The sequence below is a fragment of the Felis catus genome, chromosome D3 (genome assembly GCF_018350175.1).
Source record: "Felis catus isolate Fca126 chromosome D3, F.catus_Fca126_mat1.0, whole genome shotgun sequence".
Classification (NCBI taxonomy): domain Eukaryota; kingdom Metazoa; phylum Chordata; class Mammalia; order Carnivora; family Felidae; genus Felis; species Felis catus.
The window spans coordinates 55,651,745-55,676,047 of record NC_058379.1 but is presented as its reverse complement, the minus strand read 5'-3'; the positions used below and the strand labels follow the sequence as shown (position 1 = coordinate 55,676,047).

Genomic DNA, 24,303 nt, shown 5'->3' with positions numbered 1-24,303 from the left:
CCCCCCCACCCCCCCCGCACACCGCACACCCTCGCTCCCTTGCTCACACACACGCACGCACTCAGCCTGGCCGAGCAGGAGCCACTGACCATTTTGCAAGTGCCGGGACCAGCTGCGGCGCAGTGGGTACAAACACTCAGCGTTCCCATTCGGGGCTTTCGTCTGGGAGACGACGACGAGGGGCGAAGGTGGGCTAGGACGCGGACCAGGCGCGGGGCACTGGTCGGGCCGCCTTCCGGGCAGAGGCGCCTCCCGGGACGGGCGCGGGCCTCCGCAGAGAGTAGAATAAAGAGGAGCGGCCGCAATCGCACGCAGCGCGAGGAGGATGGGAACTCCCCTATTTCCAGCTCTGTAACCAACGGGTGGAAATCCTGAATGGAGAAGCCGCCGATTTCATTTGCTTGAGAAAATCGTCCAGAGGAACTCATATTTGGCTACTCTGAGCGGTGGAGGGGTGTCCATGACGTGGCAGGGGGAAAATAGACATACGAAACCTCCTGTGTGAACTGCAAACTGTAACCAAGCAAGGGGAAAATAATTTCTCGGTCTATTTTAATTTCATGCAAAGGGTTTTAAGCATCTGTATTATAAACTTACTTCTATGCCTTGTACCCAGTCCAGCAGAAACCAGAGGAGTCCTGTCTGGGGACCCCGTCATTATCCGGGAGACCCGCCGCCCGCGGCCTGCCTTCGTTTACCCACATCCCCCTGGAGCGGCTATCTGTTTGGGGTATCACAGCCTTTCCTATAGAACTATGGCCAAATATCCACGAATGTTTTGCTAATTCTGGGACTTAACTCCTGGAACCTACCTGCAGGATTGGAATTTAGCCTAAATGCATATGAAGAAATGACATTTTAAACCATTAAAAAAATATACCTTAATGATTTCCTGTGTAGCAGGATTTGATAGGCTTAACAACATGACAGGTAAGAACTTTCTCTCTTTCTAGTCCCTTAACGCCCCACGCAGGGAAGGTCGAAGCGTAACGGGACCCTGGAGGAAGGAGAGCCCGGGGACCCGGGTGCCCTTCGGGGCTCACAGGCGCTCGGCCGGGCGGCTGCTTTCGAGAGAAGCTCAGCCCTCGCTCCTGCACGGTGGGGCCAGCGGCCAGGGAAGCTTCTGGGGCGCGCGCTGGGAGGCGGCGCGGCGCTCCACCTGCCTTGCCCCGGACACAGCCCCGGGGTGAAGCGTCCAGGGACCACCCCAAGTCAATATTGGGATTTTTAATAAACCAAGGAATGGGATTTTAATTATTTAAAACCCAGCTCCTCTGGGCCAGATGCTGTTGGGATGGTCCTAATCACACAATATTAAAGAGACCCATCACTAAGAGGACGAGAAAAGCGTCCGAGAACAGCGTCCGAGACATCCGTTGCAATTACGAATGAACCAGAGACTTGGTAGCACGGGGCATTGATTGCTGGTGCCCAACCGGACCCTCCTCCCCTCTCCCCGTTCCTCCCCCCACCCGAGGCAGGCTCCGGCGGCGGCCGGGACCTCGCGTCCCTACATCGTGGCCGGGGCCGCATTTTTCATGAGCCCGGGGTGAACAGGTGCGAAGTGCGCTGGGAGCATCCAGCCAGCGACCGGGAGCGGGGAACATGGAGAGCGAGCGCGACATGTACCGCCAGTTCCAGGACTGGTGCCTCAGGACTTACGGGGACTCAGGCAAGACCAAGACGGTGACCCGTAAGAAATACGAGCGGATCGTCCAGCTCCTCAACGGCTCCGAGTCGAGCTCCACGGACAACGCCAAATTTAAATTCTGGGTCAAATCGAAGGGCTTCCAGCTGGGCCAGCCGGACGAGGTCCGCGGGGGCGGCGGCTGCGCCAAGCAAGTGCTTTACGTGCCGGTCAAGACCACGGTGAGTGACTCCCCTTCCTCTGTTATTTGTCTGCGGGAGCAGCCGGCGGGGAGGGGAGAGAGAGGGGGGAGAAAGGGGGAGCCGTGAGCCACCGTTGGCTCGTGTGCCCCCCACCTTTCTCAGCCCCCCTCCCCAAGTCGTCCCCACTCGCATGAGCCAGGCGCGTTTCCCCCACGGTGGAGTCTTTGTGGTCCTTTATTTTAAAGCGGCAGCGCACCACCAGAGCTCGCCGCCCTCCTCGCCTCCCAGGCTCCTGAACCCGCTCCTGGAGCTTCCATCCCCGGGTCGGGCGGCCTCCAGCGTCCTCGGGTCGGGCCATTGTCCCGTGTCCTTCGCTGGGCGCCTGGCGCGTGTCCCGCTTTTGCCACCAAGCATAAAGGCCACGCTGGAACCCCAGACGCACGCTCTGATAATAGACGATTCTGATCGATCGTCTACAGTGTCTCCTAACTGGCACAAAGCCCGATTGTGGCGCTGGTCAGAGATGTGGGGTTCCCCCCTCCCCCGCCCCCCGACACTATCCGGTTTTATTGTTAGACCGCCGCCCGGGAGACGCAGGGCTATCCGATCGCCTTGAGCACTCCCAGAGATCTTGCCACGACTATTTAGATTGTGGATGAGGTCCGGGAGATTCCTCCTCCCCGCCCCCCATTCCCTTCCTCACTTCCCCCTTTCACAAATAAAGCCGCCGCTACATGATGAACAACAAAGAGACATGGGTTTGGGCGCAATCAAATGGTACATGTGTTTGCTCCTCATTCTGGGATAGCTCTAGTCTCAGGGCCACGAAGCTCTAAGCCCAGGCGCAGCAAGGTGCTGGGCACTGAGAGCCTGGTGTACAGGGCAGAAGGCTGTGAGGCTGGCGAGCGGCAGCAGCGTCGATTGCCTTTTTAAGAAGATGGGAACTGTGGGCTCCAAGTAGGATTGCAGATCAGATCCATAAGACCTCTTTCTCCGTCATGGAACGGTGGGTACTCGCCTGGAGTAGGGGTGGGGGAGGGTACCTGGCATCCTTTGCATTTTTGCCTGGCTTTGGGGTTTCTTGAGCATTTGCTCCTGTTCCACCCGCTCCCCCACCCCCCATACTGGCAACCCTTTCCCGTGCAGTGTTCCTGGAGGATGCTAGAAAGGAGATGTCTTGCAAGCTATTCTTCTGTCTGAAACGGAGGTATATGCAATTGGAAATCTGTGCATGGAAGGTTTTTCAGAGGATTATTTGGAGCGCTCTTTTAGGTTTGGAAAACCAGTTAGTGGTTTTCTGAGATTCGTTAGGGGTAGTTTGAAGGAAGTGTGTTTGTTTTGGAATGTATGTGGAAAACGGGAAACGGAAATAAAGGTGAAACAGAAACACACATAAAAGTTCTGTTTTTTTCCCAAAAAGTACTGTTGTTGGAATTTTCTGGGAGGTAGATCTACAAACACAGCCTTCTCTTTGAACGTGGCATTGCTAAAGACAATGGTGAGATTACTGTCTTGCTTTACTAAATAATGAGAACTAGCTGGGTCTGGATTAGAACTGAGGTTTATTTACATCTGGATGAGCAGAAGTCTGTTGTAGAGAATTAAGTGCTTTGATTCATTTGTATCAGGAGTAACTTAACCTGATTTTTAAAAATAACTTATTGTTAGACAAAGTAAATGAGAATTCAAAACATGAGAATGTATTCTCCTTTAGGGGAACACTGGGCTAATTGAATAAATAAAATAATAATTTAAAGTATATTTACCTAAATATTTAATCATATTCTATATGTTTTTCATAACAATTGCTAGCTGGGAGGTTTGTTTTTCATTCCTTTTACATTAAAGTCAGGTTCCTGCATTTACCTGTCAGATAGTTTACACCCTGTATGAATTGGTCCAATTTATACTTTGGGTATATCCACTATATGTATAAACAGATGTGCCCTTTTAAAACATTAACAAAAAGTTGTAAATAACATAAATTGTGTAATGGCTGTAGAGGCAGTAAGATAAATATGGATGCCAGTAATTCAAATCAGAATTCACATGTTCAGATACCGATATTTTCATTCAAAAATTTTTGCAGAGTTGATAAAGAATTATTGCTAAGACATCTAACAGAAAAACAACTTCAGGGTGAATACTAAAGTAACACATATTTCTCTTTTCAGTAAAGATTTCATATATTTATGGGAGAAAATGTAATTCATCAGGTGATATTCTTAGATAGTGGTTTCCATGTAGTAGTATTTAAGGGCTTTGCTCTTCATTCAAGCCTGTTTTGAAATGTTGAAGAGGTTTTTAATTCATGAACTCTTCTGTTGCTCTTTATGAAAATTTTATGCTGCTCCTCTCATAGAATTATAGGCTCCGCCTTCCCTGAAAGACAGCCAATCATCATTTCAACAAGTTAAAAAATAAATAAAAGGTTCCCCTTTTATCATGTGTTTCTCCGCATCTCAAATTATTTCTTCCTTAAGAATGAGTTTTTCCTTGTAGTAGCAGGAGTACAATCACCAGAAAGACAAAAAAATATATATATTTTAAAGTCAAAGGCATATCTTGGCTGAAATAAAGTACTGTTTTTGGTATTTTCAAGTAGACGGAAGAATCATTCTAGCTGTTTGAGGTTTGAGGGTTTGCGGCTAGCTTTGCTGTCAGCGAGAGAGATTTGCGCCTGATGTTGCAGTAACCCACTGCTGCTGGTAATTAGACATCATTACTACCTTGAAAAGGGACAGACAGAAGGGAAGAGGACAGGCTGGGGCTAATTAACTGCTTGTGTTTAATGAAAGAAAGGGAGACTGATCGCAACTGGGAGGTCGTACCAGAACAGAGTAGACACAGCACATAGACTTAATAGAAACAGGACTAGCTTTCAGTCTGAAAGAAGCTTGGTTCTACCTCTTTTCTTAAACGAATACCTGTAGCTTTGCAAATACTCTTTCCCCTAAAATCTAAATTTAATTGATGACAAAATCAAGCAAGTGACAACAGACTTCAAATGAAAATGTAGGATACTAGAAAGATAAACATGCCCTTTAATATTTGTCCTGGCCATGCCCAAAGCTGAGGGGGGCATATCTATCACTGTTGAGATTACTCTGTGGCTGAGGAGATACTGTTTGGTCGCCAAGCAACAACATCCTGCAACTCAGCCATTTTAGGTCTGGAGGAGGATCTGCGTGTGTGCCTGCATGCACGTGCACACACGTGTATATACGCGCACGTGCAGTTTGTTGAGCATTGCATCTAAGTTTTGTTCACACCACTGTCATTATTTTTATGTGTTCTTTCGTTAAAGATATCATAAATTTAAATGAGTGAAGTGAATAACTTAAAACAGTTCTGAAAAAAAATATGGCAAAGGTCTGACGTTGACTATAAAATATGTTTCATCAGTGATCATTTTAAATTAGTGTTACTTTGGTTATTCTGTTTTACATTTTTGGTAGTTTCAGTTCAGTTTGTTTTTAGAAGCTTTCCATCCTGGTTGACGTTTTGGTTTTGGCCACAATTAGTTGAAACATCGACTTGTAATTCAAACTACCAAAACACATTATAGATACCACTTGGTAGTATGAAAGATAAACTTAGGAAATAACCAGAAAATTCATTATTTTTCTATTCGTATTGGATGAATGCATTATTGTGTATATTTTAGAGGCCTGCCACATTGTTTAAAACAGGCAATTTGGCAAACTCACAATTTTATTTGTTTTTCAGTCTTAAGCAAACAAAGCAATGAATATGCAATTATGTGAGTACGTGGGATATGTATATGTATATGTATATGTAGGAATGGACACTTAGGTCCAATTTTTGCCTTCTGTGTATGTAGTCCACTAGGGAACATAAAATGAATTTTCATCCAGAAAGGAAAATGTATTATCTTTAGTTATGTCATTTAAAAATGATGATGTATTCAGTTCTGCAATCTGTAGACTCAGATTTCATTTTGTTCTTACTGTGTATACTAATTGATTAGTACATAGTGATTAGAATGAATATTCATGGACTGGTTTATGAATAGTTACTGCTTTCTTAGTTCTCTGTGGTTTTGGTTACAAATTCTCTATGCTCTATCAAGAGCGAAGGAAATAATTCCTCATAAGGAGTTCATATACATTGCCATCAGGCCTAACTTCACTCGTGAGGCACACATCATGCATATTAGGCCTTGATCTGAAATTTGCTACAGAAATTCCAGAAAACAAAACTGAATGCTAGCCACACATTAGGATACTTTATATCTCTGACACAGACAAATCATAATAATAGTAATTAAGATATAAACAAAGTTTTGCTTATCTCCTATACTTTCAAGACAGGCATTGCTGTTGATAACCAATGCATTTTTCTCTATATTCCGGTATTTTGGAGAACTCTATAGCAGAGGTCTTTGGGGGTCAAATAGATCCCAAGTACGAGTCTCAGCAATGTGGCTTATAAGCTGACTTTAGTGGTTCCTTGAGAATTGTGAGGAATAACTCATCTACATCAAAACGCTAGCACAGTGCCAATTAAGGCTGTCAAGAATAGTGGGTATACCCTTATAAGAGGCCAATTTGGCATGTGTATTTAGGGACAAGGGCTTGTAGAGATAATTCCCTTGAATTTATGGAGGAAATCAGACTCTGTTAATATATGAAGACTATCCCACACATATTTCCTAAAATACCAGTTCTTGACTTTTCCATTGGTTCTTCCTTGTCTTGTTAGTAAGTATAGTGGGTGGGGGAAGAGGGGCAAGACTCAGCACTCATTTATTTTCCCTCAACAACCCTCCTAACCAGCTGAGATTCTACTTCTCAAGATTTTACACTCTAGACTTCATGCATAGTATAGAGGAAAGATGAAGAAGCAAATACAGAGATATGGCAGAACTTCTGAGAATTTCAATCTCCTGTCAAGACTATAAAGACCTTTCATTAATAGCTGTTGTATTTATACAACACTTTATTTATACAAGATAAAATGAATCTGCTGTGTTTTAGATTACATTCATTTTTGATAGTTCTGGGATAATAAGATAAACGTCATGAACAGCAATACATGGCAGGAAACATGGCATAGTGGGCAGGGTATAGATTTTAGAGCAAGATTTAAATCCCGATTCAAGATTTACCATAGCTGCAAGTAAGCAGAAGTGTCTTGACTAACGACACTGTTTCCTCTTTGTAAATGCCACTAATAATACTTGTCTAACTACTTTTGGATAAGAGTTAATAATAATTCATAAGCATATAGCATATGTAGTCTCTGTCTGGCACATAGTAAATGCTAAAAAAAAAAACAAACAAAACAGAAGCTCTTCTAAGTATTACCAAGAAAGCAAGGACACCATGATGTAATTATAATTAGGTATATGTTATCAACTCAAAATTATACTGCCACAAGGAGTTAAAATACATCTGTATGAATGTATATTTATTCAGATATTTATTTAAAAAAAATAAAAATGACTATTTTGTAAAAGTGATACATTTTCAATATTTAAAAAAACCTAAGTGAAAGGGAAAGAAATTTTAAGTCACATTAAATCCCTCCATTCAGATTTAACCACCATTAGCTAATTATGAGCATCATTATAGATGTCTGTCTAAACATATATACCAAAAGAAGATTAGATATAGTGATTGATACACTGATTGATATGGACACCCAGAAATAATTTTCCAAAACTGGGATGATAATTGTATGCTAATTTAAGTAAGAAGCATAAAACATCAAAATGTAACAAAAGAAAAATAAAAACATAAAATTAAAAAAGTTGCTAATTAATAAATGCTTCTCAGAGTTGTTTTTCCTGAAGTTAATAGAAAACATTAAGAGATTGAATTCCATTCATTTTTTTCAACAACAGATTTCAATTTCATTCTTATTGACTTTCTCCAATGGTAGGTGAAGAGTGAGCCTATTTCACTGTTCTTCTGTTTTGTTACATTTATTATATTGCCTGTATTTATTACATCTAATGTTACATTTATTGTAATTATATATTTTATTGTGTTATGTTCATTATATCATATACTATGTTTGGTTTTATTTTTAAGGTTTTGTTATAGTATATAATTTGGTTCTCACAATTGTTTTTCCTTTGGTATATTTAAATACTTACTTATTCTTTGACCTTTTTTTTTTTTTTTTTCTGAATTCTTTGATTGGATTCATCACTTGGTTGGCTACAATTCCTGGTCATTTTTCTTTTTCTAAGGAAAGGAATATGTGTTCTATTCTTTGAGGTTTGTATGCAATTAAAAATATTTGCCTTTTGCCTTCGTAACTAAAGAACAACTTGACTAAGTGATTTCTTTATTTTACTTTTACCACCAGAACATGGTTGATAATGTGTTTGTTCCATAAAATCCTAAGGCAACCCTATTTTTTCCAAATTTCATGGATTGTTTACTTCTTTATCCTTGAAATCAAATAATTTCACTGGGATATGTTTTGAATTCCTTTTTCCACTGAGTAATTACATTCATGTCCATGACTTCAGTTGCGTTTGTTTTGGTGACTTAATGCATTATCTTCTGAGGTTCAGATCTGAATTTTCACGATTTCTACTGGTTGTTTCTACCAGGATATCCCAAAGCACCTCAAACTGAACATAACCCCAAATGACTTTTTCTTCTCTCCATTCCTTCATCCTAGGTCTTCCAAGCTGATACCTTTTTTCTTTTGTATTCTCATTTTTAATAATTGTGCTGAAATATATCCTATTATTCAACTGAATCCAGCTAAGCATTAAAATAGTGAACCAAATGACATATTTGGTTCCCAGAATAAATGACAGTTCATAAATCATTCATTATAATTTCAGGGTGGCAAATAGAAATTAAAATGATTTGAAGCCATGCAATAATTTGAAAGACTTAGAAAAAGTTATTAGCACTGTACATTGGAAGAGGAACAGAAAAAAAATGGTAAATTCAATACAATTTTATAATTTCCCTAAGCTAATACAGTAAAGTTTTACGAAAAAGAAGCATTTACTATTTTGCCTTTCTATTTTATAACTGAGTATAGCATTTAACATTACATTGTGAATTTAGAGAACAGCAGAAATGTGACAAATGGTACATTTTCTCCTGCTTAAAAAAAGTACCTGTATTTCTCTCCTTTGTTTAGAAATTGAAAGCACTAAAATAATAGCTTGCCTATGAATCATCCAATGGACACTCTGAAAAATGTAGAGGCTCCTTTTTATGATAATTTTCCTGGGAATATATTCCCTCCCCACCCCCACCCCCACCCCCGCTTCCTGTCTATATTTCATTAGAGTCATTGTGCCATTTATGTCCATTATTTGGTGCACAGCAAATGCTCCTTTAAAAACCGTATTGAATAAATGAAAGCATGAATATTTGTTGTAATCCCTACCTCTTTTTTAAGGATTATCTTTTTTTTTTCAATTGAGTAATAATTGACAGACAATATCATTGTAGTTTTAGGTGTACAACATAATGATTTGATATTTACGTACATCATAAAATGATCACAGTGTGTACTTACCTGTCAGCATACAAAGTTGTTACAATATTATTGACTGTTCTGGACACTATGTTCCCATGTCTTATTTATCTTCTAACTGGAAGTTTGTCCCTCTTAATCCCCTTGTCCTTTTCATCCATCTCCCTATCTCCCTCTCCTCTGTCAACCATCAGTTTGTTTTCTGTATCTGAGTCTCTTTCTTTTTTGTTTCCTCAATTGTTTTGTTTTTGGGGTTCCACATAGAAGTGAAATCATACAGTATTTGTCTTTCTCTGACATATTTTACTCAGCAAATATGTTTTAGGCCCATCCATGTCGGCACAAGCAGCCAAGATTTTATTCTTTTTTATGGCTGAGTTATATTGTATATTTATAGCTACATCTTCTTTATCCACTTATCTATCAATGGACATTCGGGTTGCTTCCATACCTTGGCTATTGTAAATAATGCTGTGATGAACCAGAGGGATGCATGCATCTTTTCAAATAGGTGTTTTTTTTTTTTTTAATAAATACCTAGAGGTGGAATTGCTGGATTATGGGATCCTATGGTATTTCTATTTTTACTTTTTTTTGAGGAACCTCTACATTGTTTTCCATAGCGGCTGCACAATTTACATTTCTACCTATGGCACATAAGCCTTCCCATTTCTCCACATCCTTGTCAACACTTGTTATTTCTTGCCTTTTTGATACTTGCCTTTCCAACAGGTGTGAGGTGGTCTATCATTGTGGTTTTGATTTATATTTCCCTGATGATTTTTAATTGGATTTTGTTTTGTCAATACTGAGTTTTATGAGTTCTTTATATATTTTAAGTGTCAGCCTCTTATCAGAAATGTCATTTGCAAATATCTTCTCCCATTTAGTAGATTGCCTTTTTGTTTTGTTGATGGTTTTCTTTGCTGTCAAAAGGCTTTTTTTTCTGGGGCGCCTGGGTGGCTCAGTCTGTTGGGCAGCTGACTTCGGCTCAGGTCATGATCTCGCGGTCCGTGAGTTTGAGCCCCGCGTCTGGCTCTGTGCTGACAGCTCGGAGCCTGGGTGGGGCCTGTTTCGGATTCTGTGTCTCCCTCTCTCTCTGACCTTCTCCGTTCATGCTCTGTCTCTCTCTGTCTCAAAAATGAATAAACGTTAAAAAAAAAAAAAGGCTTTTTAGTTTGATGTAGTCCCATTTGTTTCTTTTTACTTTTGTAAAAGGTAAATGTCAAAAAACTTACTGCTTTTGTTTTCTTCTAGGAGTTTTCTGGTTTCAGGGCTTAGATTTAAGTCTTTAATCCATTTTGAGTTTATTTTTGTGTATGGTGTAAGAAAGTGGTCCGCTTTCATTCTTTCCCATGTAGCTGTCCGGTTTTCCAAACACCATTTATTGAAGAGACTATTTTTTCCCCATTGTGTATGCTTGTCTCCTTTGTTGTAGATTAACTGACCATAGAAGCATGAGTTTACTTCTAGGATCTCTGTTCTGTTCCACTGATCTATGTGTCTGTTCTTATGCCAGTATCATCTGATTGGATTGCTATAGTTTTATAGTATAGTTTGAAATCTAAGAGAGTGATACCTCCAGTTTTCTTTTTCTCAATATTGCTTTAGCTCTTTAGAGTCTTTCCTGGTTCCGTACAAATTTTAGGATTATTTATTCTAGTTCTTTGAAAAACACCATTGGTAGTTTGATAACTATTGCTTTGAATCTCTAGATTGCTTTGGGTAGTATGGACATCTTAACAGTACTTAACAATACTGATGTTTTGCTTTTTTTTTTTTCTAATTTTTTAAGGTTTATTTACTTATATTGAGAGAGAGAATGCACACAAGCCAGGAAAGGGCAGAGAGAAGGAGAGACGGCATCCCAAACAGGCTATGCACCATCAGCACAGAGCCCAACATGGGGCTCGAACTTACAAACTCTGAGATCATGACCTGAGCTGAGATCAAGAGTTGGATGTGTAACTAACTGGGCCACCTGGACGCCCCCTCTTCTATTTTTTTTTCTAGTTTGGATGCCTTTTATTTATTTTTCTTATTTAATTGCTGTGGTGAGGACTTCCAGTACTGTACTGAATAAAAGTGGTGAGAGTGGGCATTCTTCTCTTGTTCCTGATCTTAGAGGAAAAGCTTTCAGGTTTTGAGTTGTCATATATGGCCTTTATTATTTTGAGGCATGTTCCCTCTTTACCTACTTTGTTGAGAATTTTTATCATAAATGGATGTTGAATTTTGTTAAATGCTTTTCTGCATCTCTTGTGATAATCACATGATTTTTATCCTTAATTTTATTAATGTGGTATATATCATGTTGATTGATTTTGCAGATTTGCATCCCTGGAATAAATCCCACTTGATCATGGTGCATGATCTTTTAAATGTATTATTGGATTTGGTTTGTTACAGATTTTTGGGTCTGTCTTCATAGGGATATTGGCCTATACTTTTCCTTTTTGTGTCTGTCTGGTTGGTACACCAGGGTAACGCTGGCCTCATAGAATGAGCTTGCAAACATTCTTTCCTCTTTCATTTTTGGAGTTTGAGAAGGATAGGTATTAACTTTTCTTTAAATGTTTGGTAGAATTCACCTCTGCAGCTGTATGGTGCTTGCCTTGTGTTTGTTGGGAGTTTTGTGATTACTGATTCATCTTCATTACCAGTAACCACTCTGTTGAGATTTTCTGTTTCTTCCTGATTCAATCTTGAAAGAGTATATGTTTCTAGGAATTTATTCATTTCTTTTAGGTTTTCTAATTATTTGTTCTATAATTGTTCATAATAGTCTCATATTTTTTGTATTTCTGTGATATCTGTTATAACTTCTTTTTTCATTTCTGATTTTATTGGCCCCGTCTTTCTTTTTCTTGATGAATCTTGCTGTAAGTTTATTAATTTTGTTCATCTTTTCTTTTGCTTTTTCTTTTTAAATTAATTTTCTGCATGCACGGCAATACAACTTATCTATCCAAAGGCAAAAATCAATGGGACATTTTTTATTTCCCCCTTTTCCTCCCCTTTCATAGTTGGTACTCAACAGAATACTATTAACTCTGTGAACTTAATATCTCTTGAATCTATCATATTCTTACCATACCATACCAAACAATATAACCATTGCATAATAATTTGGTAATTTTCCCAAAAACCTTTGAAGGAAGGGATTTGATCTCCAGTGCTTGAATAATGTGTGATATATCCTTAGTGCTCAGTATAAATGGAATAAATGAAAAACTTCCTAGACCAACACCACATGATGGGACGTTCTTATTTACCATCATACAGTAGCTAGTTTCATAGCTAAATTGGATGCTCTTTTCACTAAATGTAATTAATTAATTAATTAAAATTCGTGTAAAAACACATAACAAAAAATTAATCATAACCATTAAAATTTTTTTAAAATATTTATTTATTTTTGAGAGAGAGAGAGACAGGGACAGAGAGACAGAGCAGCAGGAGTGAGGAAGGACAGAGAGAGAGACACACGTAGAATTGGAAGCAGGCTCTAGGCTCTGAGCTGTCAGCACAGAGCCTGACGTGGGGCTCGAACTCATGAGCTGTGAGATCATGACCTGAGCTGAAGTCAGATGCTTAACTGACTGAGCCACCCAGGTGCCCCAATTATAACCATTTTTAATTGTACAGTTGAAAATATTAAGTACAGGGGCATCTGGGTGGCTCAGTCAGTTGGCGTTCGACTTTGTCTCAGGTCATGATTTCACCGTTTGTGAGTTTGAGCCCTGCATTGGGCTCTCAGCTTTCAGTGAAGAGTCTGCTTGGGATCCTTTGTCCCCTCTCTCTCTGTCCCTCCCCCACTCATGCTCTCTCTCTTTCAAAAATATTTTTTTAAAAAAATACAGTTGATTGTTAAATTAGCTGACGTGCAGTGTATACAGTGTGCTCTTGGCTTCAGGAGTAGATTCCCAAGGTTCATCGCTTACATACAATGCCCAGTGCTCAACCCAACAAATGCCCTCCTCAATGCCCATCACTAGTTTTCCCCTCTCACCCACCCCCCCATCAACCCTCAGTTTGTTCTTTGTATTTAAGAGTCTCTTATGGTTTGCCTCCCTTCCTCTCTGTAACTACTTTTTTCCACTTCCCTCCCTCCATGGTCTTCTGTTATGTTTCTCAAATTCCACATATGAGTGAAAACAGAAAAAGAAAAGTATTAACTACAGACATATTATCATACAACAGACGTCCAGAACCTTTCTATATTGTAAAACTGAAACTCTGTACCCGTTAAGTAACAATTTCCTCCCCTTTCTCCCTTCTTCTAGACCCTGGTAACCACCATTCTACTTTCTGTTTCTATGGATACGACTACGTTAGATACCTCTTATAAGTGGAATCCTACAGTATTTGTCTTTTTGTGATTGACTTATTTCACTTAGCAGAATGTCCTTAGAAGCCATCCATGTCATAGTATATGGCAGGATTTCCTTCCTTTTTAAGGCTGAATAACATGCCATTCTATGTATAGACCACATTTTCTCCATCTACTCATCTGTTGATGGACATTTGGGTTCCTTCAACCCCTTGGCTATTGTGAGTAGTACTGCTATGAACATGGGTGTGGGAATATTCCTCAAGATCCTGTTTTCAATTCTTTTGGATATATAATCTTTATATCTATAGGTAATAGATACTACCTGTAGATATTTTCTTTTAGATCTATAATTCTTTTTAGATACCCCACAAGTGGGATTGCTGGAGTAGTTCTATTTTTAGTTCTTTTGAGGAACTGTCATACTGTTTTCCATAGCAGTTGCACCATCTTGTAGTGCCACCAGCAGTGCACAAGGGTAAGCACCCTTCAAGACTGGAAACTGGTGACTTTGCTCCTCATCTAGATGTCTTCAGTGGACATGCTTCTTTCTTAGGCGATGCAAGTATTGAATGTATCACCATTAATAACAATAATAATGCCTCACATTTATCGAGTCCTTACCAGAGGTTAAGGATTGGGATAATCATTTTGAGGGAAATACCATCCCCTTTAATGTTGGCAATAGTCCGATGGTCGTTAATGCTTTTTATTACACACTTGAGAAAATTGTGGTTTAAGATGACTTTTTATTGTATTATTTTCTAATGTTTATTTTGAGAGAGCATGTGCATACTCACATGAGTGGGGATGGGGGGAGAGAGAGAGAGAGAGAGAGAGAGAGAGAGAGAGAGAGAGAGAGAGAAAGAGAGAAAGAATCCCAAGCAGGCTCCTTGTAGTCAGAGCAGAGGGATGCGGGCCTCCATCCCATGAACTATGAGATCATAATCTGAGCTGAAATCAAGAGTTGGACACTCAACCGACTCAGCCAGTCAGGTACTCCTAAGGTGACTTTTTAAAGTCACATAACTTCAGAGTGTTCAGATGGAAGAGTTCAGGTGGAAACCATTTAAGTTGGATTCCAGAGTCCTTGACATGATCTTCAGACTTTTACAATAATGCACTCCAGTTGTTAAAAAAATGAACATGTCCTTGATATATATATTTATTTTTATAGATTATGTAGATATACTACTGTATCAATAATTAACACAATAATAATTAAAATACTCAAAAATATAAATATATAGTACTGAGATTAAAATACGCAAAAGTTTTGGGCCGCCTGGGTGGCTCAGTCAGTTAAGCAGCCAACTTCAGCTTGGGTCATGATCTCATGGTTTGTGAGTTGAAGCCCCACGTCAAGCTTTGTGCTGACAGCTCAGAGCCTTGAACCTGCTTCGGATTTTGTGTCTCCCTCTCCCTGCCCCACTCCAGCTTGCACTCTGTCTCTCTCTATCTAAAAGCTAAATTAAAAAAAATTCAATGCATATGTTTTAATATTTTCTTCTTCACCTGGGGTATGCATATACCAATTTATAAATAATTAATCTATAGTGCAATTTTGCCTCACGGTAGAACATTGTGTTTAAGAGCTTACCCTTCAACTAAATTATCACCTTTTTTATTACAAAGGGTGCCTCTGTACTTAACCAACACAACATAAAAATAATATCTTAGCTGTACAAATCCTTGACATCCACAAAACAATGGTATATGTTTGGTGTTGGTATGATGGGAGAGGTTGTTTCATCAAAGGCACGTTTAGGGGATGGTGCACAGCCAAGAATAGTTGAAGTGTAGGGTATGATGAAAGATGAAGTTGGGAAATTAGGCTGGGGCAAAATTATGGGACACCCCTATTGTCATGTTAAAATGTTTGGACTTCATTCTATAGGGAATGACAGCTCCCAAAAGTGTTTGAGCAGGGATGTCATGATTTAGGTCTTATAGGTAGAGACTTGATGTCTTTCAGCAGTTTATATTGTGGAATATATATCAGATGAGTAAAACAGAGGCTAAATAGTTCCTTTGACTCGCCACACTGTTTGAAATGTTATAGTTACAGATTATATAAGTATTCAAAGTATCAAGCAGTTTGTGATTAAAATTTAGTAACCTGATGTTATAATCGAATTATGTATAATTGAATCAGGCTGTACAAATCTCAGACAAGTCCAATAAAATGTTAAAAATAGAAATTATGAAATGTAAGAAAAAATTTAAAGGCACTAAGAGGAATATGAATCAAGCCATCTTATAATAAACAGGATTTTTTGTTTCTTTGCTCTTGGAGTTGAGGAGAAATGATTGTTCATCTTTTAGTTGTTACTGTCTCCACAGTTATAAAGACTTCCCAGAGAAATCCTTCTAAAAACCCAACTGGAACATTCTGTATAGAATACTTACTCAAGAGGCACCTAACTGGCTCAGTTGGGAAAGCATGTAACTCTTGATCTCAGGGTCCATGAATTCAAGCACATGTTGGGTATAGAGGTTACTTAAAAATCTTTAAAAAAAAAAAAGAATACTTATTCAGGCTCAGGCCTTTTCAAAGTCAAGCTAATGTTTCAAATATTTATTAAAATGGCCGTTATGCTTTAAAGCAGTATTTTAAATCTTGCTCATACTTCATTGATTTTATACCCACCTGCCTGTCTCTGCCACTGTGAATCTTCCCTGTTATCCTTTAATTTTTGTACACTGTGATAGGCAGGATTCTGAGATGACTTCCAAATGACCCTCACACTAGTTTAATCCCCTCCCTTTGTGAGTGTGGGTAGAACCTGTGAATATGATGAGCTGTGTCACTCCCACAGTTTTGTTATGTTATATGTTGACTTTAAGAAAGTCAACATATGTTATATGTTATATGTTGTTATATGTTGACTTTAAGAAAGAGGACTCTTTCAGTAGGTGTGACTTAATCATATTAGCCTGTTAAAAGCAGAGAGTTTTTCTTTGGCTCAGTGCAGAAGAAATAGAGTTTCAAAGTCTGAGATGGAGGGGACCATGTGGCTAAGAGCTGACAGCAGTCTCTAGAAGCTGAGAGCATGCATGCTTTGAAGACAGATAGGAAAACAACAGGGACTTAAGTCCTACAACCACAAGGGAATGGATTCTGCCAACAACCAAAGGAAACTTGGAAGTGAGCTTCCAAATGAGAATATAGCTGGCTGACACTTTGATTTCAGCTTTGTGGGAACCTGAGCAGAGGACCCTTAAAATGTGCTGTACTTCTGACCCACAGAAATTGTGAGATAGTAATTTTGTGAAGTTTCAAGCCACCTGATCTGCAGGTTATACAGCAAAAGAAAACTTATACATAGTTCCTTGGTACAAATCTTCTCAAAAGCTCATGCACAATTAAAAAGGTCAACTTTGGGGTGCCTGGGTGGCTCAGTTGGTTAAATGTCCAACTCTTGATTTCAGCTCAGGTCAAGATTTCATGGTGTGAGATTGAGCCCCGCATCGGGCTCTGTGCTGACAGCCTGGAGCCTGGTTGGGATTCACCCTCTCCCTCTCTGCCCCTCCTCTGCTCATGCACATGTGTGCTCTCTCAAAATAAATAAATAAAGATTAAAAAAATAAAACAAGTCAACTTTTTAAAAAGCATATTTGACTATGACTATTTATGGTTTAAGATACAGCTGGGAAAAATTTAAATGTTCTTTCCACCTATTGCCTAATGTCTTGCTATTTTTATGATTTTTGATGAGATGGTCCATAATTTAGTAGCAAAATACAAAATTCTAACATCATTTGAAAAATTCAATGATGGCTTATATTGTGAATATATACATGTATGTTCCTAATATATGTATATATGTGTATATATATGTGTGTATATATATATGTATGTATATACACATATATATGTGTGTGTATGTGTATATATGCATGTATATACACACATATATCCATATATATTATTAGGAATATATATGTATATATTCACAATATGAGCCATCATTAAATTTACACATGTGTATATATATGCATATATACATATATATAACTTTGCTTTTTCTCTTAATGTCTTTATTTTTAAATGATTTTTATTTCATTATATTTCATCTATCTCCTAAAGAGAATACAAGGTAGCTTACTGTTTTAGGTTTTTCATGGGAGGATCAAGACAGAACAGTACACATATCAGAAGAGATTATTACTATTTACATAATTATATTAATGTATGTTGGAGTATTTTTGAAAAAAATACACAGAAGATACAGCAAAATATAATATCCTTTATTAGGAATAACCATTCTATAATTTTATTTTAAAATAATTATTTTAACATAATATTCATTTTATTTTATTAAAATTTTTTTTTACTGTTTATTTACTTTAGAGAGAGACAGCAGGAGGACAGGAGGGGCGGAGAGAGAGGGGGACACAGAATCCGAAGCAGGCTCCAGAGCCTAATATGGGGCTCAAACTCCTGAACCATGAGATCATGACCTGAGCCAAAGTCAGATGCTTAACTGACTGAGCCACTCAAGTGCCCCAAATATGCATTTTAAAGGAGAACCACCTAACAGTTGTGGGCTAGGAAATAGGAAATAACACTGATAGGTATCTTCTGTTTTGAAGTCTTCCTGGGAACTGGGAATCCTTTTCCCTTCTCCATGCTGAGAAGGGAAAATCTTTGTTTTGATTTTCTTTCTTTCTATCTGAGGTTTATTCAGTGGGCTCTTAAGTTCTACTCTTCCTAATGAATCAAGTATTCATTTGTGGTAGTTTCTCTCACAGTTACAGATCTTACCACTGTTGGGAGCTGTTCGAAACTGGAAGGTTGAGAAGGAGATTCAGAAGATAAGTTCAGTAACTGGGAAGCTTAGTTTTGGTAATAAAAAGGAATAACCTGTCTTATAAGCAGAGAACTAGTGTTTTGTTATTAGTGGTTATTTTGCTTCCTTTTTAAAAGTTATCATGTCTTTTCAGGAAATATTACTTGCAGATTTATGAGTCATCATTATGTATAAAGGTAGCAGTTATTGGAATAAAGTTCAAATATTTTTGAAGTCTTATTCTCTGATGGAGTGCCAAGACGAGGGGGTTCAAAGGAGGATGCTTACATTTGGACCTAACTGTACTTGCCAGATGGCTAGAGGGCTTTAGAGGTTTAATCTAGAGCACAAAGCTAGGTGGCATATATGAGGATCTAATGACTAGCTAGGCCATATTAGCATCATGCTCTAACCAATTGACCTAATTAGATGAGATTTTCAAATCTAATATCAAAGGTTTGTTTGAATTGGAGATGTGGGTCCTTGTTCCCTTAGTAGTCTCTGCTTACATACTCTTTGGTGTTTACCTGAGGTCATGGAGGAGTTTTGGTATATTTGTTTTAATTAATCTTGCTCTATAAAAGCTACCATTATAAAATAAGTCATTTGATGATTTGTTTGGTTTCACTAATTTGGAATATGTTAATTTAAAATTAGAGTTAATTTGAACAGGGGTAGGATGACATTTACCTTGAACTACCTATTAAAGGAGGATTTATCTACAAATTCATAATTAATAAGATAGCAGAGGGGGCATGCTTATCTACTATAATGAGTAAAAACTTTTTCTTAAACCATCTCTATCCTCATATAAACAATTCATAGGTCCATTCCATTATACATGGATCTCTACTTAATAAAGGAGGTATTATGAATAAATACCCTTCAGCTAATTTGCATTGCTCTGTTGTTGATACATAGAGTGTAAGAGTAATAGGTCCCCTAGAATTTTCAAGTAAGGGAAAAAAGATCACCCTCTAGAACTTAAACTTCAAAATCAACACGGTTAATTAATATGTGATATTCAAAGTCATTTTAAAGTGACAGAATGGCAACTAAACTGTAAGACTAAGTGGTATTTTGCTTGAAAATATAATAAAAGATCTCATAATAGAGCCTCTCGAGCTAATGAATTAACCAAAGCTCTATCGCTCTTCCCTCTATAACATACTGATTCCCAGGGTGTGAACAAACTTGTTTATAGTAGTCTACCCTGTAGTTCCTTGCGCTTTGCGCTCATGAAATGGAATTGTATGCATATTATTGTTTATATGTCGTTCCCACATTCTTTCTTTAATAACTTTTAAAATGTTTGTTTATTTTTGAGAGAGAGAGAGAGAGGGAGACACAGAATCCAAAGCAGGCTCCAGGTTCTGAGCTGTCAGCATGGAGCCCAATGGAGGGCTTGAACCCATGAACCACGAGATCATGACCTGAGCTGAAGTTGGAAGCTTAACCAACCGAGTCACCCAGGTGCCCCTCCCACATTCTTTTTTGGTAGTTTCATTTGTTAAAATCATGCGATTTGATTTTTTTATAAACTGGTAAAGTGAGTACAGTAACTTAAATTCAGCACTTTATAAAGTCTCAAAATAAATGTGAATTGCTAAAAACAATGGGGAAATAAGAAAAAAATCAGAAAACTTAGGTTTCTGCACCTTCTAGTTTACTTTACAAGTAATGACTAACTCCTTTAACTTTAACTAAAACTGGAAATCATAGACACATTTTCAAGGGCTTATACACTTGGGATGTTGATTAGTAGGTTCATACTTAAAGAAAAGATCTTTGTCCTATCACAAAAGTTTAGCAAATAAGTATAAATTAGTGTGTATTAAATGAAAAAAAAATTGATATTTAGGTGTGTGTGTATCATCTACACCTTTCAGATTTAACTTTTTTTGTATACTGAACAACTTCACAATGGCTAAAGAGCTTTATGTATTATTATAGAAAGTTATATGTGGTATTTGATTAGCCACAGAAGTATGAGTTAAAGATGTACACATTGGTGATGCTGATAATATACTGTCATGAAGACAGAAGAACTTAGTGTTTCCTAAAGATATGTTCTTATTATATGCAAAACTGTTTCTATCCAGATGAGCCTGTTGCCACAACTTGATCACTTGGTATCATTATAACCTCATTCAGTCCATGTTTAGCAAACCACTTTTTGATTATTTGTATTTCCATGTGGCTTGAATAAAGAGAGAGAGAGAGAGAGAGAGAGAGAGAGAGAGAGAGAGAGAGAGAGAGAGAGAACGAACACTGGTTGAACTGTTACCATTGTTGGGAATACTGAAGTTACATTTCTCAGTATAAGTTAGATATTTTTAGGTTTTATACTATAATCTCTTGTGGGTTTTAGTTTAGTTCAGAGTCTAACCAACTTATATACACTGATATCTGCAAAAAAATATTAGAGAGCTTGAGAAGGGGAGGGGATAATGGATGCTAGAAAGGGAACAAAATGGTGTCTACCATAATCTGACTTATTTAGAACTCTTTCTTCTAATCAGCCATTCCTCTTGGTTCCCAGTTTCCATGACTTCCTGGTTGCTTTCTTCTGAGTTGATTATTTTATAAAATACAGTAACTGGCATACTTTTTAGTTATAACAATAGTTTAATATAACTGTGAATTGTGCTTTTTCATTTAAAATTATTATCATTAACATTTTCCCAATGTTACTAGTCTTGATTATTTTTGTGGCTTCACAAATACCTACTCAAACATCTCTACCATGATTTTCTTTACCGTTTCCGTATGATCGATCATTTTATTTTATTTTTTTCTGTTTCAAGCTCCCCTTCCCACTGAATTATGACAATTATCTTTTTATTTTAAAAATACGTTTGTGTATTTATGTGTGTTTGTGTGTTAGAATTTATATTTTGGACCTCATTGAAGGATTTATGTGAATCTTCTTAGATTCCAAGCCCTGTTTGAATCCTATTCCAGGGTTCTAGCTCAGGACATCTCTTAGTTTAATGTGCTTACTAGTTACCTAGGGAACTTGCTAAAATGAATTAGGGATTTAGGTATGGATAGGACTCAAGATTTTTTGTTTCTAAGATGCTGCCATAAACCTTATCATGGACTATCACTGTCACTGATTACACTGAAAACTCTGGAAACGGTATAAAGCACAACTGCTTGAGAACTCTGAAAAACAAACAATAAAAGGTAGCATGGGGTTGGAATCGAACAACAAGCACAATAGTCCAAGGGGTGAGTGTTCAGGTTAGTTTTTCCTGCTGTTTTATCTCCTGGGTTTAATTGCAAGTTAGTCTCAGTCATGGAACTGCAGGATGACAGCAGACCATATAAATTCCAGGGTAACTTCTGGCCAGAGGATCAGAAAAAAAGGGCCCCTGCCACCTGAAGAATGTGCGGGAATCACTTTTTTCCCTTTTAATTTCACTGAAAGCCCTACGATGGGGGCCGCCCCGGACATGGGACTGCATTGCTGCTGGTAGAGGCAGTGCTTCCAGGGAGGGACCTAAAACTCTGAGGGGGAACACCTGTCTCTTTGTCCAGAGGAACAAGGAAAACAGGCCCCTGTGGTCCAAAGAGTGTGTGTGTGAGATACCATTACAGTGTTTTGTCTCCCTGTTTTCCTGATACCTTTTTCTGAAGATGGCCCCAGTTTCATGGAATTGTGCAAAGTGCAGAATGCTAAAGGAGTCAGAAGGAAAGGGGGATTTAGGGAATAAGAGAATGTGAGGAAACTACCAGAGGGGAGATACCCTAAATCTTTGTGTGAGCTGAAGTCATTGTCAAGCTAGGAATGTGAAGAACCTATACAACGCACCAAGTATTTGAGAGCTGAGGTAAGATATAAATCACTGCCCAAGGCCCAGATTAACCCCTAAGCTGCCCATATGCAGAGCAGACCCAAAGAAGCATAGCAAAATTTGAAAAATGGACTGATTGTTGGCATCACTGTTGAGAAGGCAAGATGGAATTTGTGTTCTGCATCTAACAGGGTTTACTGCATGCTATAAATATAGAACAATTTCCAGAAGATTTTAATAGATCCAGAGTCTCCCAACATAATATTCAAAATGTTCGGGATACAACCTGAAGTTACTTGGCATATCAGAAGACTGAAAATTGGATAATTGATTTTTTTAAAACATATTTGACATGCAGTGTTACATTAGCATTAGTTTTAGGTATACAGCCTAGTGATTCAACTTTTCTATACGTTAGCTACACTTACCACAAACATAGCTGCCATTTGTTACCGTACAGTGGTATTACAATATCATTGACTATATTCCCTGACCTGCGCCTTTTATTCCCATGACTTACTTTATAACTGGAAGCCTGTATCTCCCACTCCCCTTCAGCTATTTTGCCCATCTCCCCATCCTCTTCCCTCTAGCACCCGTGAGTTCGTTCTCTGTATTGATAGGTCTGACTCTGCTTTTTGTTGGTTTGTCCATTGGTTTTGGTTTTCAGATTCCGCACAGGAGTTAAGTCATACTGTATTTGTCTTTCTCAGTCTAATTCGTTTCACTCAGCATGGTACCCTCAAGGTCCATCCATGTTGTTGCAAATGGCAAGATCCTATTCATTTTTATGCCTGCATACTCTTTCTGTGTGTGTGTGTATCACATCTTCCTTATCCCCTCGTCTTTCAATGAATGCTTAGGTTACTTCTGTATTTTGGCTAGTATAAATAATGCTACAATAAACATAGGGGGACATTTACCTTTTTGAATTAGTGTTTTCATTTTCTTTGGATAAATACCAGGTAGTGAAATTATTGGATCATATGGTAGTTTAATTTTTAATTTTTTGAGGAACCTCCATATTGTTTTCCATAGTCGCTGCACAAATTTACCTTCTCAGCAGTAGTGCATGAGGGTTCTTTTTTCTCCACATTCTTACCAATACTTGTTATTTTTTATCTTTTTGACTTTAGCCATTCTAACAGGTATAAGGTGGTATCTCATTGTGGTTTTGATTTGTGTTTCCCTGATGGTTAGTAGTGTTGAGCATCTTTTCACATATCTGCTGGCCATTTGGATGTCTTCTTTGGGAAAATGTGTATTCAGTTCCTTTGCCCATTTTTAATTTTTTTTTTTTTTTGGTGCTCAATTGTATATGTTTTTTTATATGTTTTGGATATTAGCTTCATCAGATTAATCATTTGCAAATATCTCCTCTCATTCAATAGGTTGTTTTCTTTTTTAGTTGATGATTTTCTTCACTGTGTAAAAGCTTTTTGTTTTGATGAGTCCCAATAGTTCACTTTTGCTTTTGTTTCCCTTTCCTTAGGAGATAATATCTAGAAAAATCTTACTATAATTGATGTCACAGAAATTACTGCCTGTGTTCTCTTCAGGGGTTTTTATGGTATCACATTTAGGTTTTTAATCCAGTTTGAGTTAATTTTTGTGCATGGTGTAATAAAGACCAGTTTCATTCTTTTTTTAAATTTTTATTTATTTTTATTTTTTGGAGAGCTCAAGCAGGGGAGGGCAGAGAGAGGGGGAGAGAGGATTTGAAGCGTGCTCTGTGCTGACAGGCTGACAGCAGTGAGCCTTATGTGGGGTCCAAGCTCATGAACCACGAGATCATGACCTGAGCTGAACTCAGACACTCAACTGACTGAGCCATCCAGGTGCCCCAGTCCAGTTTCATTCTTTTTCATGTAGATGTCCTGTATTCCAGTACCCTTTACTTAAGAGACTGTCTTTTCCCTGTTGTATATTTTTGTCTCTTGGACAGATTTTAGTAGGAAAAAATCAACAAATGCTAACTCTGAGTTGAGCTAGATGTTGGAATTGCACAGAACTTTGAAGCAGCTATTATAACTGTGCTCTGTGCAGAAAATGCAAACCCTCTTGAAAT

At 38.3% G+C, this 24,303-nt stretch overlaps 1 protein-coding gene across 6 annotated transcripts in view; it reads left to right on the top strand.

Moving 5' to 3' along the window:
* The first annotated feature begins 508 nt into the window (after positions 1–508).
* NOL4 (nucleolar protein 4) overlaps positions 509–24,303 on the top strand; it is a 426,082-nt gene continuing 402,287 nt past the window's right edge. For 5 of the 6 annotated variants that reach the window (XM_003995114.6, XM_003995112.6, XM_045042058.1 and 2 more), the window contains exon 1: positions 509–1,869. In XM_003995114.6, the coding sequence (XP_003995163.2) occupies positions 1,606–1,869 (264 nt within the window). In that variant the 5' untranslated portion in view covers positions 509–1,605. Of the gene's footprint in view, positions 1,870–2,726; positions 2,837–24,303 lie in introns of those variants that run through there. The other variant, XM_019815138.3, reaches the window with a different exon arrangement.